General features: G+C 44.2%; 1 protein-coding gene across 3 annotated transcripts in view; it reads left to right on the top strand.

Moving 5' to 3' along the window:
* ASTN2 (astrotactin 2) overlaps positions 1-20,359 on the top strand; it is an 821,613-nt gene that overhangs the window by 219,421 nt on the left and 581,833 nt on the right. For 2 of the 3 annotated variants that reach the window (XM_028509080.2, XM_028509072.2), the window contains exon 4: positions 18,390-18,542. The exons of the other annotated variant lie outside the window; for it this stretch is intronic. In XM_028509080.2, coding sequence (XP_028364881.1) covers positions 18,390-18,542 — 153 coding nt within the window. The remainder of the gene's footprint in view (positions 1-18,389; positions 18,543-20,359) is intronic. 3 annotated transcript variants of the gene reach the window in all.

Here is a 20,359-nt window from a genome sequence, read left to right as displayed (position 1 = left end):
CTTCCTCTTTAACATAAAGATAACACTGCTGTATATCACACATGGTTATTATAGGGATCCACTTATAGAATAAATCTGGAATTGGTTAGATAAAACCAAAAAAATCTCAAAAAAGTGTGGAAATTGTTTGGACAGTTGTAACTGTGACCTGTGCCCTTTTCTCCCTTTGGAGATTTTCTGACTTTGTTTTCCCTTTCTGGAACCTTGCTCTCTCACCCCCCGATGTATGAATCTCACATGGTCTTTAAGAGTCAGTTCAAACGCCTCTTGCTCTGTGAAGTTTTCTCAAACCTTTAACTCCCAGCCCTTTGCTGTACCTGTGATGAGGTTTTTTGTTCTGCCCGCTTTGAGAAGAGCTGCCTTTATAAACCTTTCCCAAGGAAAACTACAAACACGGAGGCTCATTATCATCCTCCTCCTGGTACCTACGTATTTTGTGCCAGGCACTTTAATAGATTATCTTGGAGACTTGAGCTATTTTGGCAAAGTTGGTATGCTTAAACCAATTACATAGATGAGATTACTAAGAATTGCAGAGGTTCGGAGACCTGCCAAAGCTGCACAGCTGGAAAAATACGGAACTGAGTCAGCGGTATTTTTTTTATTCCAAGTCAAGTGATATGTAAATAAATAAATATATTTAAATAATTTTTATTATGTTTAGTACCAACATCAAACCACCACTGCCACCCATCATCATCATCATCATTTCCTTGTAGCTCTCAAAATCATTGTCCCCTCCTCAGAGCCCAAGACAGACCTAGATTGGTGCAGGCTGAGATTTTTGTGATGCATGCACAGAGTACTTATAAGCTGGGGTTCACATACTTGTCATTTTATTTTTAAAAGAATCTTTATTGCTTGACTGTTACATTCCAGTCAATACTCTAGGTGCTGTGCTGGCGATATACCTAATAGTTAACCAAATAGACAAGATCTTTGCATTTCTTTAACTTACGCCGAGAAGGGTTGAGGAGGGCAAAATAATACACTATGTGAATACATAATGTAATGTCAGGAGTGACATGTTTAATGAAGAAAAATAAAGCAGAACAAGGTGTTAGAGCATGAGCATTCTGTGTTTTAAAACTCTGTTTGAGGCATCTCAGTCACCTTCTAACAGGCTTCTTAGGAAGATGGGGTCAGTATTTCTGTCGTTTATACTGATGGGAAAAGCTCCAGGTCATATAACTCACTACGACTCCTGTTTCATCAAAGCCACCTCCTGTTGACCCGACCCCTTACGCTCTAGGAACTTTGACTTTAAGTGGTATTGCTTTCATGGGGTAATGGAAGCTTGAAAGATGTGTAAGTGTGCTAGGTTAGATTATTGTTCAGCAAATATCCACTCTCCAACAGCTACTGTGAGCCAGGCATGCTTTCCCATCTCATTGATATTGGACTTGACCATTTGACTCACTTTGATCGTTGGTGTGCTAGCAGGTGTGACACAGTGAAAGCTTGAAATGTGCTTGCACCGTGGAGTTTCCTTCTTGTGCCTTGTCAAATCTCTGTGGGGAGATGCCCCACATAGTCTGCTGGTCCAAAGAGCATGAGAGACTCACAAAGTAGACTTGAACCCAACCTGCAGCTTGCGGCCAATGAAGCCCAGTCCGAACAATCTGACCCTCACTTGATTCACAGACTCAGGGATGAATACAGTCTTGAATGGGAAAAAAATGCTGGTGGGGTATTCAATGGCAGTAACTAGCTAACACTAGAACCCAGGATTACATAAATCTCTGCTTGCTCAACCTAGCTCTTTACTTTGGCCAACTTCTTTAATGTTTTAGACTCTAATTTCTTTATCTATAAAATGATAATAAAAAGCAAAGTTCATAGATTTGCCTTGATAAAGAAAACATGATGTATGTGAAACACGTGGCATATGGTAGATGCTCAATAATCTTTTTCTCAATATCCCAAAGCTTTGAGCATGTTTCTTGGTTTTCTGAGCGAGCTGAGCTTCGCAGACATGGACTCTGGCCAGCTGTTCTGGACTGCCCTGGCCTTTTCCTTTTCCCTTGCCACCTTCACCAGTCTTCATTCTTCTCCCCCAGTATTCAGTTCAACACTGTTTCGTTTTTGCCGGAGAAATTTCAATAAGTGTGTAGCATTAGCTGGATAGTCCGTGCTGGCAGTTGAGCTCCCAGTGTGTGTGTTTATAATTATGCTGCATTATCTTAATTACAATAATGTGAGGAAAGGAGTGGGGTAGAAGGGTTTAAAAAGAAAACTTCAGAAAAATGTCCCATGAAAAATAACTCTTAGTTAGGGGAGGACAGGCCTGTGATTGTGGTTATAATTGGAAATGGTACTATTAATAAAATACTTATTCGTTCTATATAATAAAAAAATGGAAGCGCTTTGCAATTACCCAATTTCAAATGAAATTAACATTCCATGGCATTTCCCGTAAATGGTCGGTTGGCACACTTGGATGGAGACAATTAGCTCGAAGTGAATGAGGGCTGCAACTGGAGAGAGGCTGAGGGAGGGAGGGTCAGGCACCTCCAAGTGCATGAAGGTGGTGAAAGGGATTTAGACTTTGCTGAAAATGGAAAACACTGAAGGTCAGAGTGGGCCTTGTGTTCAAGAAGAGCGGTGAAACTTCAAGGACTGGTCCCACCGGGCAAGCTATGGAGATATTCCGAAGCTTCTTGAACAGGTAACTCCAGGCACACAAAACGACTTGGCGTTTTTTGAACTGAAGATGACTTTGGACTTCCGCCTCTTTGTATATGCCACCTAGAAAGACTCCCTTCTCCTTTGCTGTACCACACCCGGCATCAAAGTACCGCTGAGGTCCCTATGCTTTGAAGGTGGTGGCTAACGTCAACCAGACAGGTAGGCATCTCTCTCCCCTTGGCTTTCTGGATGTGGAATCCCCCATCCTCCTCCAGTCCTTTTGTTTTAGTGGTTGAGTCACCAATTAACTGGAGAATTATTGTTCATGTCCAGCCTTACTCAATCCACTCTTTAATTTAACTTCATCTTGGTATAATTCATTGCATCATTGGGCTTTTTTTGAGAGCTGACTCTGAAATGCCACCTGAATGATAAGGGCTTCCAGCAGGTTTCCTACTGCCTTGGATCCACGTGGCTTTTTTTTTGTTGTTGTTGTTGTTCCAGTCTGTAATTGCTAGAGATGTTCATGTTTTCCCTCCACTTCCCTTTTCTGTATTCAAGTGCAGTTCAAGATATAGATGTTCCAGCCGTAAAAAGAGGCAGGTGGGAGGTTGTGGGCTTTCTCTTGTCAGTGTCTTCCTTTCTCAGGCATCATTAACTTATTACATACCAGTGGAGACTTGCCAGTTTGCCGCACCGCTGATGACTTGGCTGTTGTATCTCAGCTTTCTTTTGCCTAAAATCAGATAATGGATCAATTCTTTCTAAGCCCAGGCACATGGACAACAGCGTTTGTGTCTGTGTGTGTTGGAGGAGCTGAGGAAAGGGAGCTGGGAGTGCTATCTCCCTAATCTTGAACATACAAGGGCAAAGTGAATTTCTTTGGGTTTCTGCTAAGAAGAAGACAATCCAAATTAAGACTTCCTTAATTCCTCTATAATTACTGAAAGGCAACTAGAATAAAAATTAGAGCCACCCTGTTCCTCTCTATCTTTAATACTTGAGTCTCTTCTCTGTTATTTTTGGAATGTGACACCTCCACCTGATTACTTCCAGTTTCAGAGGCCTTACCACCTCCGCAAGCCCTTCTTTCCCTCTTTAGAAAGCTCTGTCTCATAGTGGGCTCATAAAATAGTGATATTACTATTAGGATTATTAACAACATTATTAATTTTAAGATCTTGGTTCTAGACAGCCCTCCCACTGAGCCCCTAGGTTACCTTAGTGATCCTCAACTAGGGTTGATTGTTTTCCTCTCAAGAGGCATCGGGCAATATCTGAGAACACTTTCGGTCATCACAACTCCAGTGGGGGACTACTCGCGTCTGAGTGGCAGAGGCCAGGGATGGTGCTAAACTCTCTACAATACATAGGACAGGACCCACAACAAATAATTGATCAGTCCCAAGTGTCAGTGATGCCAACATTGCAAAGCCCTGCCTTAGCCAAGAACCTTAACTGTCTCAGGATCTGTTTCCCCATATGTAAAAGAGAGATATAAAATTAGGTTTGCTTCACAGTATCATTGAGAATTACATGAAATTATATTTGCCAAGCACTTTATTTTTTTAATTTAAAAAATTTCAGCTACAGTTTACATACAATATTATATTAGTTTCAGCTGTACAACACAGTGATTAGACATTTATATAACTTATGAAGTGATCACTTCAATACATCTGGTATCTGTCTGACACCATACATAGTTATTACAATATTATCGACTATATTCTCCTTGCTGTACTTTATATCCTTGTCACTGTTTTTATAACTGGCAATTTGTACATCTTAATCCCTTCCCTTTTTTCCACTCATTTTAGCAGGTTCCTGGCCCAGTTTTAAGCACTCAAAAAATTAGCTCTTGTAATTATCATGAATATAATACATGAACTACAGTGCATGGCACAGAGCTACAGTAATAAGAATGTTAAATACTAGTATTAAATGTTGTGCTGGTACCACAACCATTCAGATGATTGAAGACCACTCATATTTACCCCCTCACAGTGTCTTATTTGTTTCTTATGATAGTGTTTACAAGCCTTCATATCAGTCTAGCTCCTCATATCTGGACCTGCTCTACTTTGCTAATAATATTCTTACTGTTACACTCAGTTCTTAACACAATCCTGTAGGTGTGGTCAGAGCAATGCACAATGGAAATGTTCTCATCTCAGTTCTAAGACTTTATGCTTTTATTAATGTAGCCTAAGACTATATGTTACTTCCTCATTGTTAACTCCCACTGAGGTCCCTGATGCCCAGGTTATTGAATGGAAATTGCATACTAAAGAGAGGAGGGAAGAACACCCAGCAGAATGTGTGTTTATTACTGGAGAAGACTCCAACCCAAATCTGCTTGGTCACCCACATCTAATCCAGGCATGAAGGGTCCGTATTTGGAGGTATAAATTAGGAGGTGACTGCTAAGAAATAAAGGGTGAGGAAGGGGAGGGAGGGAGGGAGAGAGAGAGAGAAAGAGAGAGAGAGAGCGAGCACATACTGTTTATGATCATGGAACACCCCTATCCGAATGGCAGCTGGAGTGGGAGCCTCCTCCCAGGCCTGTCAGAATCTCCAGTTGCTACCAGTTGAGCTTGGTTGGAGGTTCTGTCACAGCCTCTCTGTCTTTTTCTTTTATCACATCTCACTACCTCACCGTGCACATCTAGCAAAATGAGAGCATGCCTCAAGCCCCACCCGCCCATGCATGCAGGCTCCTCATACAAATGTCTCCCTGGGATGGATCTCTATTATTTCACCAAAAACATCAGAGGAAGAATTTGTCCTGCTCCACTGAAGACATGATTACCTGTCCTCTTTACTGCCTTAGCTGAGTGTTTCAGCTGCTCCCTGGAAAAAGGATAGAGACAGAAAAAAAAAAGGTATCTAGAGCTGAGCTGAGCCAGTTTTAACCAGGACTAAATAAGAAAGGAAGAAGGGAATTCAGGACTATCTAGTGAGGGAATAAGACTAATTTCTGAGATGCCTATGTGACCCCACATCCACATGGCACCCACCGATGCATGCTTGGGATGCCCTCCCCCATCCCACGGGCTTATTGACCCCTTTTCTGTTCCTCCCACATCTTCCTTTTGCTCTGCCTCCTATTTTGTATCATTTTAGCCATGGCTAAGATCATAGGTGTTAGACAGGCTTGAACTCCAGGTCAAGCTGTGTCCCCATAGGAGGGATACCAATATCACCCACTTTCCAGGCTTGTGGCGAGTGGCAATGAGGTCATGGTACCTGGCATAGAGTAAACACTCAACAAGTCAACTAATATGACTTGAAGGTATCACTGGTGTGCTTATTTACATCTTTCTTGTAGATGACCTCATCTGCATTAGTAAAGGAAGAACCACTGAGGCAGTGCCTCAGAGAGGCAGTGCCTTTGTACTCAAGGGTGAGCAGATGCTAACAGGCAGATCCAGGATTTGAACCTCAGCATCAGGATAAAATAATTTTGCACCATTTTTTTTACCATTTTGTTTTGTCTCACCTCTTTGTATGTACACTGTCTATTTGATTACAGATGTGAAGAGAAGCATTTAGAACCTCACTGTGCCTATCTAGCAAAATGAGAGTATTCCTCAAGCCCCACCCACCCATGTATGCATGAAGGTCTTTATTAGTCATAATGAAGGGGCAATGTTGCCAACTTTATAGTGGTCTGGCTTATCAAATGTTTTAACATGCATCTCATAGACATTTTGATTTACCAAGGTTCTGAGAAGCTTGTTGAGGCATCCCAAGTCACACAGCAGCGAGGCTAGAACTGAAGATCTGGTCTTCTTCCTCCACACCTGCTGGGTTTCTATTCAGGATTCTCTGCTTTCCCTCCCCCAATGTGGGTCTCCAGCTTTCTGCTTTCCTTTCTGTGTGGTGGTGGCATGTAATCACGGATAATAAAGCAAGCCTGCTCTAGCTGTCAGGTGGAAATGGGAAATTGAAATTATAAGTCATTAAATGAAAAATCCCGAGCCTTATAGTAACACCAACTCAGCCTCTATCCATTATTGTCTATATATTTAGCCAGTCTATTTTTAAGAGTTTAATATTGAGAAATAGGACATTCTTATAATGCAGCTACATTAATTTCACTCCAAAATCTCTGCCATTTGCTATCGTTGACTTACATGTGTTTAAATTTATAACCACCCTTTTGCACTGGGAAGATTTGTCCTTAATTTAAAGGGTGACGGGTGAAAAATCTGCCCATTGAAGTAGTAAGAACTGCACACGTTTTATAGTCATTTCTCTGGTCCCCCCCCCCCCCCCCACCACCACAGCATGGGTCAGTCATGCCCCTTTTCCACTGTGCCTATTTTCCATATTCCTCATTCAGTACCCAGTTATATAGACTATAGAACATGTGCTCATCCATTCAGCAAACATAGCTCGAACCCTGAAGGCTCTCAATAGATGTGTTAACAGTCTTAATGCCACTGAAGACACACGTGGATTTTAGATGGTTGTCATCTCTGCGATCATTCTCCTAATTATCATTAGTATGGTCTGAAGGGAAGCTGGCTGAGAGGGGTCCTTTCATCTACTCCAAAGTCATTTCATTAAACCATGTTTATCAGTCCCACTCCAAAATAAGCCATGAAGTAGTATTTGAAGGTGTTTGTCCAGCTCTGCTATTTATAGGCTATGTAACCTTTGAAAAATTAATTAACCTTGGTGTACATCACTTATCCATTTGTAAGATGAATGTAATGAAATGTATCTTGGAAGGTTGTGTATCAGTCAGTTCTTGCCACAAAAATGCTGTGTAACAAGTGATTACAAAATCTTAGTGGCATCCACTAATAAACATCGATTTGTCACATATCTGAAGGTCAGATAGAGTGTTGTATTCATCTCAGGTGGGTTGGCTCACCTGCTGAAGGTTGGCTGGGGTCAGTGACCTGGGCTGTAGGGGTCAGATGACTCTGTTCTGTGTTATAGAGCTGTGAATCTTCCATGAGGGGCTCATCTTCCTTGAACCAGCAGGTTAGCTGGCACAGGTCCTCCTCATGCTAGTAGCAGGTGTACATGTGTGATGCCTCTTGAAGCCCAGGCTCATAACTGGTACATCCTGATTTCTGCCACATACCATTGGCCAAAATAAGTCACAAAGCCAGGCACAAGTCAAAGGTCAACGAGTACTCTCCATCCCTAGTGAGGCTGTATCAAGGCTGTGGGTGCAGGGAGGGGTAAAGGAACGAGGCTAATAGTTCCATAGACTGCAGTCAGTTATCAGAATGACATTAAATGATGTTGAATGATGGCTATAGTTACCTTAAAATAATGCCTGTCACATTATAAAGATTCCATAAATGATAAATGTTATTATTACAGTTGTGCTTGTGACTAATGAGATGATCTTGGTAAATTGAAATATTATGTTTAAGTGAATCTTGCAATAAGATAAACCAGAACCCTGGCCAGGTAGCTCAGTTGGTTAGAGCATCGTCCAGTTGAGGGTTCAATCCCCAGTCAGGGCACATAGAAAAATCAACTAGTGAATACATAAGTAAGTAGAATAACAAAACAGTGCCTCTCTCTCTCCCTCTCTCTCTCTCTCTCTCTCTCTCTCTCCCCCCGCCTCTCAAATCAATAAATAAAAAATTAAAAATGAATAAAAATTAAATAAATGTTTTTAAAAAATATAAACCAGAGAAGTTCAAGGTAACTCTGTGGGAGAAGAAGTGAAATCAAGAGGATGCTAATTTTCTGGGGAGGGAGGAAATAGGGGTAAGAGCATGGGACTTTCTTGTCTCTGCCAACCAGGTGCCAGAAAAACAGCTTCCTCTTTGGTTCATAATGATGGCGCTAGACCCTTGTCAGAAACAGATATATATCTTCCCCAGTGTTTGCTACAATAGAACTAACATTTGTGACCTGGTGATTGGTCTCTGAAAGGCCAAAGCACACACTTCAGAGCACGACACAACAAGCAATGAAAGGAAACAGAGGCCCATGAGCAGTACCGTATTTTCAGGATTCACGTTGCAACCGTACATATCCAAGTCCCAGGTTATAGCTAGATCAGGGTGTAACCGTGATGGGCATTAGCTGAAGGAGAGTGGATGGAGTCCCTGGATAGTACAGGGGCCAGGGATGCTAGTGAAATTAATCCATGAGAGGACAGCAGGGAATTAGAGTCCACTCTTCATTCAAAGGCCACGAGTTACCCAGTAGGGAAATGGAGAACTTCGTGTGTGTTAAGCCTCAACTTGGTGCAAGGCCCCCTCTACAAGCTTACCTCAAGCTCATCATTTAGGCTGGATAACAAAAATGATAATACAGGCTCTACTTTATTGAGTGTTTAATCCATTTGAGGTACTGTGCTAAATACCTGGCATATATTATTGCATTAAATTAAATGGGAAAAAAATCCCACAAAAACTCACAATGCGTCAGGGAGATTTACGCTTGATTGTTTACAGATGAGGAACTGGAGCTTAGAGAAGTTAAGGAACCATATCCAGTATCCCATGTCACATAATGTGTTAAGTAATAGAATGGGAGTGTGAACCCAAGTTTGTCATACACCCCGTGTATCTGAGAGAGCATTAATAGGAAAGGATGGTGAGGTGGGAGGGAAGGACTCTCAAAATAGTTGGGTTTTTGGGCGAGGATCTGGGAGAGTTATCCCCTCTTCCTAGCTTGAAGATGGACTTTCTTGGTAATAAAATTATGCTCTGAAAGACACAAACTCTGTGGGATTTTTCCTACCGTCCTTGCCCCTTCTGCCTGCTGACACTACTCTTTATATTGTCCTCTTTACCTGGTGTAGCGTTCTTTAAGGCTCAGCCGGGTTGGCATTTCCTCTGGGGAATTTCGGAAGCCTTTTTGCTCACAGAAGTAATCAGAGGGCACATTTTCAGTGTTCTTGTCACACGTCTCTTTTTATCTAGACATTTGGCACAATCTATTTTCATTGTCTTGTTTCTTTCGCTAAAGAGGGTCACCTTTTAAAGAAGGGACCATGTTCAGATCATCACCCTGTCCCCAGTGTGCCCACCTCTGAAACAGTGCGCAGTAATGGTGTTGGATGAAGAATTCCCAATGCATAATACAGGTGCCCTCCAGTGCCAGGGAGTGCTGAGAGCCACACGCCTGGTCTTCCTGTGCCTTTGCAGAAGGGGTGGGTCTAGGAGAGGAATCACACTAGTGACTCTGGATCCCGTCATATTCTGGACATAGGCATTTCACTACGTTTCGTGGAAAATCCAGATTTGTTATGATGAATGCTTTAAGATCTTTAGGCATTAATGACAGTAAGTCTCATCTTGAATGTAATACTTACTTTGTACCTGACACCATGGTCAGCATTTTAGCATTTTATTTAATCCAAAAGCAGCTTTCTGAAGTCAGAATTACAAAACCCATTTTAATACTAGGAGAAGCTGAGGCTCTGAGTAGCTAAGTGATTTGCCTACATTTCGTAGCTGGTAAGACACTTGGCTAACATTCCCAACTGGGGCTCATTCCAGAGCCTTTTTCTATAGCTGCGCCTTGCCACCAGGTGGTAATAGCGTGACCAGGAAGTCTTTGCCCCAGCCTGTCTAGTCACTTACTCTTTCTCTCTTGAATGGGACTTGTCGGCTTGTCACATCAACTCCAGCCTGACCTTTGAAAGCCCTCCTTTGCTTTTCGGGCTCCATAAAATGGAAGGTTGTAAGGATGGCATTAGGTGAAAGAAGTGAAAGTGCATTGCACACTGAGGAGCACAGTTCCCTGTGGTTATCGCTTCAATATTACTGAGAGCATATTTTATTTGCATTCAGAATTACAGGGCCATGGAAGAGGAAGCGTCTTGGAGACCATCTGTGTCCTGGTTAGGGAGAATGGAACCAGCTCCAGAGTGCCTGGAAGGGACTGTGTTTTTTAACCAAACAGAGGGAAATATCACTAAATGTAATTCCATCGTTCAAACTCAGCACAGTTCTCCAGCAGAAATTATGACCACCCTACAAGTCTGCAGTGTTCACTGGCATGCTCACGGTCATATGTATGACAAAAGGCTAGTTCTGTGTTTTCCAATTTATATTTGTTGCCATTTGTTAATTTGTCTTGTCTGCAGGCATTTGCTTGAAGATAAGCTGCACCAGGCATCAGAGGTTTTAAGAAAATATGTGGGAGAAAAAAGTACAAAGTGAGAAAATTCTATCCATCAACTTTTTATCCCTGAGAATTGGGAGGAGGTGGCCATTTGAAAAAATGTGTACATAGGTTGTAAATGTGTTCTACTGGTGGAGTGTTCTCATTTGGCTTAGGAACACCGACTGTTTTCTTCCTCACTTATTTTGTTTCCATCACCATTTATCCCCCCTATACCCTCTTTAACCTCCACCTACCTCCCCCCTCCCCCTGCAATTACCACTCTGTTGTCCATGTCCCTGAGTTCTTTCTCTATTTGTTTTCCTTTTCTGCTTGATCCCTCCGTGCCCTCCCCCCAAAGGCTCCCCAGAACTGTCAGCCTGCTCTCCACCTGTGAGTCTGTCTCTGCTTTGCTTGTTAGTTCAGTTTGTTTCTTAGATTCCACATGGAGTGAAATCATATGGTACCTGTCTTCCTCTCACTGGCTTATTTCAAACTTATTTCCATTTTTTCTTTCCATGAAGTGGTGACTTCTATAGGAGACTCTCATAACTTCCAAGTTTCATGTTTCTTTGCATTTATATCATGTTTTCCCAAATGAGGAGCACTTTAGGACTGGACCATCTTTCCTTATTTCTGTCCTTCCAGTCCTGGCCTTTGAGTGAGCCCAGCCCAAAGCCAGGGGATGCAAACTGAGGTCTGGATTAGGGTTCATCAGAGAAACAACCAATATGAGATACAGATACAGGCTGGTTATATACATCCTATCTCTGTCTGTAGAGTTGACCCTTGAAGAACATGGGGGTTAGGGATGCTGCACACCCCCTGCACAGTAGAAAATCCACACACAAATTTTAAATCTATGTATTTACTGAAAAAAAGAATCTGTGTATAAGTGGAACTGTGCAGTTCATACTGTGTTATTCAAGGGTCAACTGTATGTATTTATCTATGTATATATCTGCATCATCTCTCTATCTATATCTATTGAGAGATTGATTGATTGATTGTTTAAGAAATTGGTCAGTATGATTGTAGAGGGTGACGAGTCCAAAATCTCCAGGGTAAGCCGGTGCACTGCAGACCCAGGGAAGAGTTGATGTTGCAGCCCAAGTCTGAAGGTAGCCTGGTGGCAGAATTCCTTTTTCCTTAGGGGAAAGGTGATCTCTGTTCTGTTAAGGCCTTCAACTAATTGGATGAAGCCCACCAACATTATGGAGAATAGTCTGCCTTACTGAAAAATCTTACCAATTTAAATGTCAGTCTCACAGAAAAGTGAGCCTGACCAAATGTTTGGTAGAATAATATTTGACAAAATGTGTGGGTTCCACGTCCTAGACAAGTTGGCACATGTATTAAACATCACAAGATCTGGAGAAGCAGGGGTGAGTGGAAATAGGGGACGTGAACATGAGACCTTGGTCTGCTGCTTACTTTTATCATGACTTTGTCTCTTAGTACTTCTAGTTTCACATCTGTATAAAAGGGAGAATATGTACACTCTAAAATAATTTCCGAAGTGGATGTGTTGTAATGAAGATGGCTTTCAAATGAATGAATGAATGAATGAATGAATGAATTGAATCATGGCACTAAAGGGTGAGAGAAAGTTGGGTAATGACTGCTCTCTCCTGAGCATATACTAGTTCTTGAAGCTTTGTTACACAATTTACATACATAATTATGTTCAGTCCTTCCAATGACCCTGCCAGCATCTGCAGAGGAGGAAACTAAGGGTTATAAAAAAAAGGGAGTGAATCAAGGTTACACAATGGCAGAGTGTATATTTGAACCCTGTTTTACTTGCAATCAGCAGGATGGCTTGCTAATGCCCACCTGCACCTTGGTTCTCTGAACATAGTTCTCTAATGAGACAAAACTGGGAATATGGGCTGTGAGCTCAGTTTAGTGCCTCCAGGTTAGACGGTCTTAACCATCAGCTCTGAGCAAAATTCTTCTGACATGGCTAGTCAGTCTCCAATCAAGGTGAGCCCCTGGCTCCATCCAGGGCCAGGCTGCCTGGGGCTTCTTGCCCAGATGCTTTAAGAGGGGCTGGGCTGTCAGAGTTACTTTTCAGGTCACATCCAGACTCCAAGACTGAGATATATCCATCTCCATCTCCCAGGCAGGCCAGAGAGAGTATGTGTGGAGTGATACAGTGGGTGGATCCATGTGATTCATCGCTGTAACCTGGATCCAAACCCTAGGTCTGCCATTTCTAAGTTGTGCGACCCTGAAAGTTGATTTGTTTCTCTGAGTCTCAGTTTCCTCATTTCTGAACAGCAGCTAATGGTACTTCGCTTTCAAGGTGGTTAGGAGGAATCAATGAGGAAACACAAGGAAATGCTAGTCTTCTGGCTTGGCAGAGTTGGTATTCAAGAACTGTGGGTTTTCACCCTGGTTGGTGTGGCTCAATTGGTTGGAGTATTTTTCCATAACCAAAAGGTTGCCGGTTCTGTCCCTGGACTGGGTTGTACGGAAGGCAACCTATCGGTGCTTCTCTTTCATATCAGTGCTTCTCTCTCTCGTTTCCTCACTCTCTAAAAGCCATGAAAAATGTCCTCCGGTGAGGATTAAAAAAAAGAAAGAATTGTGAGTTTTCTTTCGGCATAGGCTGAATGAGTCTAGAAAAATTAAAGAGGGTGATAAAGGTGATCCAGGAACTTGAACCTGAACTTATATGAGTTTTAGTGATAAACCATCCCAGGCTGTAAGGGGGGAGAGAGGAGCTGGTGAGAGTTTTATGTGGGTTGTTGAGTATCATCGTGGACACGGTGTGTGGTCTCTGTTCTGCAGGGCAGAGTATCACACAGAAGCTTGCCTGGCATCTGGAAACTATCACGTCCCTCATGCCTTGGCAAAGACACCCAGGGTCCAACTTCTTTTCTTCCCTTTTTTCTTCTCATGCCTTCTCTGTCCCCTCTCCTGACCTTCCTATCCCTCCCTTTCTTCTCTCTCTCCAGAGTTTTCCTGCCCTCTCTTCCTCTTTTCACTCTCCTTTGCCTCTTCTGTTCCTATTTCCTACCCTTCATCATTAAACACAATTTTACTTTCCATTCTTGCTTTCTCTTCCTCCTCCTTCTTCCCTGTTCCTCTCATCTGCTCTCTCTCTCTCTCTCTCTCTCTGTCTGGGCCTGGGGACGAGGCCTCCTTTGCTCAAGCCCCAGTGGTTCATTTCATTGAATTTAACAATCTCTCATACGTCAATTAGAAAGAGACAGCTTCCCCCATTTTCTCCCCTCCCCCCCCTTTCCTGGGCCTGCCACGATGCTCAGATCAAGCACCATCTGTTGCATTCATCCAGGCGACAGGCGAGCATTTTGCTGCTCTGGGGAGGCAGAGCTCAGCGGTACCAGGAGGTAACGTGGCTTGTTTGGACAACTTGATATATTGATATTGATAGAACTACCGAATGGGATTGGGAGGGCTGGGGTGGGAGGGAGAGTGGTTCACAGGATGAAACAGGCTATGGAGGAGGGGTTTGCACAAGCACAACCCCCCCTAAGCCTGTCTGGGCTTTTGGCACTGTTGCCAAGGCAAGAGCATTCAGACAGATGGAAGGGATTTTCTATAGTCAGGATCAGAAACTTTGCAGCTCAGGGGAGCAAACCTCCCCTCTCCGTGTCTTCCTCTCCTCCCGCCAGTCAAATCTGCATCTGCTGGGGAGAAAGTAAAGCGGAAATAACAGGATGGGGTAAAGCTGACCTTTAAGAATTACTGAATGTCAGAGTCATGATGAAAAGGAATGATCAGTCAAGGTTCTAGACGGACAAAGAAGGCGCCCTTCAATGGGATCTTTAAAAAAAAATTCAATGAAGTGACTATTTATAGAGGTGCAGGCAGAGTGAAAAGAATCTCCATGGGGGCAGTGAGGAGCTAGGGATAAGAATGACCAGGAAACCACTACCAACCCTGTGAGCTATGCAGAGGCAGGGAGAGCAACTAGTTTTACTGGAGCCTGTGAGAACGGCATCTGTGGAGAAGGGGCAGAAGCTGTAATGGTCAGGGGTCCAAGTCTTTATCAAAATATGACATAGAAACAGGAAGGGCAAAGGATGACATACCCCCAAATTGTCTTTCCATGTGCTGAGCATCCCACTGGGCAACACCAACTAGTAGATAACAAGGAGCCACGAAGCACCCCAGAGAGGGTCTGCTCCAGGACACAGAGTGGGGCAGAATGAACCTGGGGGTGGAGGATAGATTTGGGGGTACAGGTGGAGAACAGACAGTATAGATCGGAATGTTGCCTACGCTGCGCCATACTGTTCTGACTACTACAAACACTCCCTCTCCAGCTATTCAAAGGAATGCACGTACAGAGTCTCCATAGCATCCCTTTCTCTCTTGTGAGTGCAAGATCCACATAACTTACCGTCTACTCAGCGCCTCCACTTAGACATCTGGAAGACACGCCGAAGTTTTCCTATCTAAAACATGTTCTCTTCCAGGGTTTCTCCTCAAATCGAGGGGTACCATCATCCTGGAAGCCTCTGTGGTTTCCCAAAGATCAGGAGTCATACTCTTTACCTTCCTTTCCCTTGTCCACCTTTTCCAGTCACTCACACCTTTAGAGGGAGTTGTAGCTGAGAACTCACTCTGATGTGCACACTTCTCTGTCTCTACTAATCTGTTTCTGTCTCTTCTCTCTGCTGCGCGCTGTCCACGTCTTTATTTCTACTTCCGCTACCCTACCCTGGCTACTGTCAGCCCACATGTGGACTCTGCACCGTCTCCCCGTTGATCTTACATCACTTCTGTCTTTCTGCAATGAAGTTTGCTTTCTGCTATCAGAGCAATCTTCCCTAAATGAAAGTCAGATCAAGTTACTTTCCTAACTAAAACCTGCAGCGAGTTCTGTTCCTCACAAGGCGAAGAACAGTTAGGGTCAGGGACAGGGTCAGGGTCAGGTTAGGATTAGGACTTCTCTCCAACTTTGTCTCAGGCCACGTCCCAGCGTTTCAGGCCCAGTGGCCATTGTAGTCCCTTCTCATATTCCTTCCTTCTCCCGGGGTTGGGGGGAATCTTTGTTTAGACTCTTCCCTCTGCCTGTTTTGCTCCTTCCACTTCACTCTCCCACCCCTGCCACTTCCTTCTCACTTGATGAACACGTGTTCTTCTCAGACCTTCACTCTGCTCACTTCCTCTACGGAAGTTTCCGAGATTTTCCTAGACTATGTCATATTCCTCTAATAGGGCCTCTTATATCATCTTTCATGTCTGTTTTATTATATGTATCTTTTGTACATTTTACAGTTCTATGTCAATCCTCTCATTAATGTTAGCCTTCCTGCCCAGGGGGTGGGCATCAAGAATGGGGTCTTGCTTGCCTGTTTTCCACTATGGTACCTTGTAACAGACTGCATGGCTGTGTCCCCTGCACATTCACACGTTGAAGCCTGCATTTCCAATGTGACTATGTGTTAGTCTTCTTGGGCTGCCACAACAGAGTGCCAGAGACTCGGTGGCTTAAACAACAGAATGAACTTGCTCACTGTTGTAGAGGCTGGAAGTCCTGCATCGTCGGGGCCTGGCTTTTACACAGCTGTCTTCTCAGCATGTGCTCACGTGGCCTTTCCTTGCAGCTGTGTCCATCAGGAGAGTTTCTCTTCCTCTTTTTACAAAGACATCCATCCTATTAGGTTAGGACCCCACTTTTATGACCACATTTAAGTTTACCTATTAAAAGCTCCGTCTCGGAATACAGTCGCATTGGGGGTTAAGGCTTCAAGATATGAAGTGTGGGAATACACAGTTGAATCCTCAGCTCAGACCATATGCTGAGTTGCTCTAGGTATTGGACCACAGTATGGCACAACCTTTACAATTTGGGGCAAATCACTCTCCTGTCTGGGTTGAAAGCATCAGGATTGGGCAAGACAGTGCTTGTCAGAGTTGGACTGTAGCCACTGGCCGGGGGGCTGTGCATCCCAGGCTTGGGATTTGGGATCTTGGCTCACCTTTAAGTAGTCCTAACTGAGGCTATCTGGGGAGAGAGATGGCAAGACAGGCAAGTGAGGAAGTTATAATGTCACCACATGGTTGGTCTGTATTGCTATTTGTCTTTTCCATAGCAAACATAGATTCTCCACTGCATCCCCAAGATGGGACTTCTCACAGAGCCCAGTGCCCCAGCCTGCCTTCTGGGTAGGAGCTACCCTGCCGACACATCTGCCAGCTGATGCACTTTCCCGGGAGAACAGGAGCTCCTTAGAAATCAGTATGGGGATGTTCAGAAACCTTCTTTGTCCTGTCTAGTGAAACCCCCTCCAAAAAACAAGGAGTTTTGGCATATCCCATCACTTGGCTTCAGACAGCAGGTACCTCAAACTGAAGAAATTTCCCAGCCGCTAAAGGCAGGGATGGAGGGCGGGCTGAGCTGGAAGGTTTCAAAGTCGGAGCTCTCCGTGGGACTTCCTGAGAACAGAAGCACTGAGGTCATTCAGCCTTGTTCCTTTTCTTCTCTCTCCTTTCCTCTCCTGGCCTCTGCCGTGACCTCTCTCCTTCCTACTCAAGCTTTTCTGATTTTTTCCCTTTCATCTTTCTTCTTTTTCTCTCTGTCCTACTGACCTCCCTTTTTCTATCCTCTGGAACTTTCTACCATTTTCAGTTCTAAAACTGTGTGAAAATGTGGTTACTAACAAATCACGGGGCAGGACCAGTGGACCACTGGACCGGGAGTTAGAAGGCTTGACATTGCCACATGCAAGCTCGGAGTAAGTCATAGGCATTATTCGGGGGCCTCAATTTTCTGAAGTAAGACGGGGATGTCGTACCAAGTGATGTATGTACCACAGTACTGTAGTTTTTTCCCCTGAAATGTGGTTTGACACATGTGTTGCTGTCTCCCTTCACTGCCACTGTTCTGGTTCAAGCCACGGTTGCCGCTGGCTGGCTCCTGCCGGAGCCTCTGTTCTGGCCTCTCCCATCACTTGTGCTTGGGTAGTCCAGGCTCCTGTTCATAATTGTTATCAAAGGGACTTAACATGAACATGCTGATTTTCTGTCGAAAACCTGTCAGTGATAAACTTTTGCCATTAGGATACAACCTAAACTCTTCAGTGTTACTTACTTAGAAGGCAGTCTGAACCTTCAGCCTCATCTCCTTCTCACGTGCTCTGTTGCAGCCAGAGTCGGGAGCTCTGGAGAAAGGAGCAATGGAACTCCTTTCCATCGCTTGGGCAGCGTGCTTTTTCTGGCTTCAGGTCTTTGCACATGTCTCTCCTTCTACCCAGGATGCTCTTATCCCAAATATCTTTAGGAACCCCATCCTGATCCTGCCTTCTTTGCTCATTCCTACTCATTCTTAAAATTGCAGTGAAGATATTGCTTCCTCCAGGAAGCCTGACTTGACTCCCAGAGATGACCCTTCTTAACGCTCCTCTCATACTCTGTACTTTCCTATGACAGAGGTTTTGCACAACGTTGCAAATTCCTACCAAGCCATGAATTTCTTGAATCATGGATTGTGTCTTACTTTTCACTGTCATATCGTGAGGGTTTGAGGCAGTGCCTGGCTAACATAATAGGTATTTAATAAATAAGTGTGTAAGCCAGTACATACATCTATACTGGCCCTGTGCCTTCTGTGTCATCCCTGGGTTAGGGAGGGAGTTCCAGGGACTCCGGATCAAGCCCTAACCTCAGCCCCATTACCCACCCTGTAGCTGCAGCTGAGGCGACGCAGGAGACAGTGGAGTCCCTGATGCAGAAGTTCAAGGAGAGTTTCCGCGCTAACACACCCATCGAGATCGGTCAGCTGCAGTCAACGCCACGCAGCGCCTCGGCAGGGAAGCGGAAGCGGAGGAGCAAGTCACGAGGTAGGCCCTCCTACCACCTTTTGCCAGGGCCTTGGTGGGCTCTCCCCAGTTTCAGAAGATACCAGGAAGAGCTATGCCCTCCTCCCTGTGCTCACAGAACTTGTGCCGCTCTCTCCCCAATGCATCATTTCAGTGGAGGCCTTGAAGACAGCGGACCTGTGCTCCCTGGGCAGAGCTGAGGTTTCTGAGCCCCAGTTGCCTCATCTGAAAGTGGGATTGCATCATCCATCTTTTAGAGTGGTTGAGAAGATTAGCAATAGTCTATGGAAAGTGCCTATCATGGGACCTGGCAGAGCAGATGCTCTTTAAATTGTAGCTGGTGTCATTTTGGAGATGGCAAGAGAGGCAGAATGTTCCCCTGGAAGGATCCTCAGGCTGGGATCCCAGAGCAGGGTTCCATCTCATTCTCTAACAGCCTGAATGACAGGATAGTCAAGAGTAGGAGCACTGTATGTTAGACAGAACTGGATTCCAATTTCAAATTCAAATTAACTAACCAGGTCACCTTGGCAGGTAACTCTGCTTCTCCAAGCTCCCCCCATCTCAGCACACAGTCCACCATGCAATGAAAAGTAGATGTTTCCCTCATTGTCCTTTTCTTCCTCCTCCCTTTCCTCCACATCATCATCATCATCATCATCATCATCATCACCCCTTCCTTCTTCTTCCTCCTCCTGTGACCATCCATGTGACTTTGTAGATGGGACAAATCCCTTTATCACTGGCTGCTTTCCAAATATCATCTCATTTCTTTCAGCCCATTCAGTAGTCTCCAGCTGGTCTTCGCCTCTTCTCTTTGCCTGTCCTTTCTCCGGTTCCCATTCACTTGGTTCTTCCCATGCCACTGTCCTCTTTCAGAGCTTCAGTGGCTGTCCAGTACCTTCAGAAGTGCCCAAGCTTATGGGGATGCCATTCAAGGCTACCAGAGAGCTCTGCTCTCTCTGCCCTCTCTTCTGAATCCATGTTCTCCATTTCCATGGTTTGTTCCATACCATTCTCTCTGCCTGAAATCTCCTGTCTGGACCCTAGGAATAACTGTGGTCGTGTGTTGACACTTATTCTAAGCAGCAGGCCAAGTGCTCTCTGTGTCTTACCTTTTTTGATCCTCAGCAACCCTAAGAAGCACGTACAGTGAAATTCCAAAATTTCCATTTTGCAGATGGTATCGCTAAGGCACGTGCTGCTGTAGTAATCTGCCCAAAGGGACATCCTAGTAAGTACGACAGCCAGGGAGAACTAAGAGGTCTGAGTTCCAGACTACAATTAAACTACCATGTCCTGTACTAGTGAAGTCCTACCTGCCTTTCCAGGTTAGCTTGAAGGGCACATTTCCATGGAGACATCACGGACTGTCACGGTCACAGATCACTCCGAACCCTCCTATGTGTGACTTCTCCCACTTCTTTTTACCTGTGTTAAACACCGATTTTCATTTTTTTTTTGTAATATAATTTTCTTTTGTCTGGCTCTCTCCTTAGCTAGACAGAGAGTTCTTTGAAAAGTGTTACTATTTGAATCATCTTTCCGTTTTTGGGTCTAAATCAGCACCTGCACACATGGTGGACACTTGCTATTCGTTAAGAGAATGTCTAGGTGTTAATCTTGTGAAATGCTCTATCCCAAAAACCAATATCTGCGTGTTACGCTGAGGTCATAAACTGAGGCAGAAGTTGGTGGTAAAGTTTCTTTTTGGAACTCATGTGGTCAACCCCAGTGTAAACCATTTGAATGATAAAGAACAGATTCTTTGAGGTCAGCAATGCCTGGGAGCTACTTTGAGCCAGGCTGATTTCAACTTGCATGGCTTTGGAAGAGAC

The sequence above is a fragment of the Phyllostomus discolor genome, chromosome 3 (genome assembly GCF_004126475.2).
Source record: "Phyllostomus discolor isolate MPI-MPIP mPhyDis1 chromosome 3, mPhyDis1.pri.v3, whole genome shotgun sequence".
NCBI classification, from domain to species: Eukaryota; Metazoa; Chordata; class Mammalia; order Chiroptera; family Phyllostomidae; genus Phyllostomus; species Phyllostomus discolor.
This window is presented reverse-complemented; position numbering and strand designations above follow the sequence as displayed.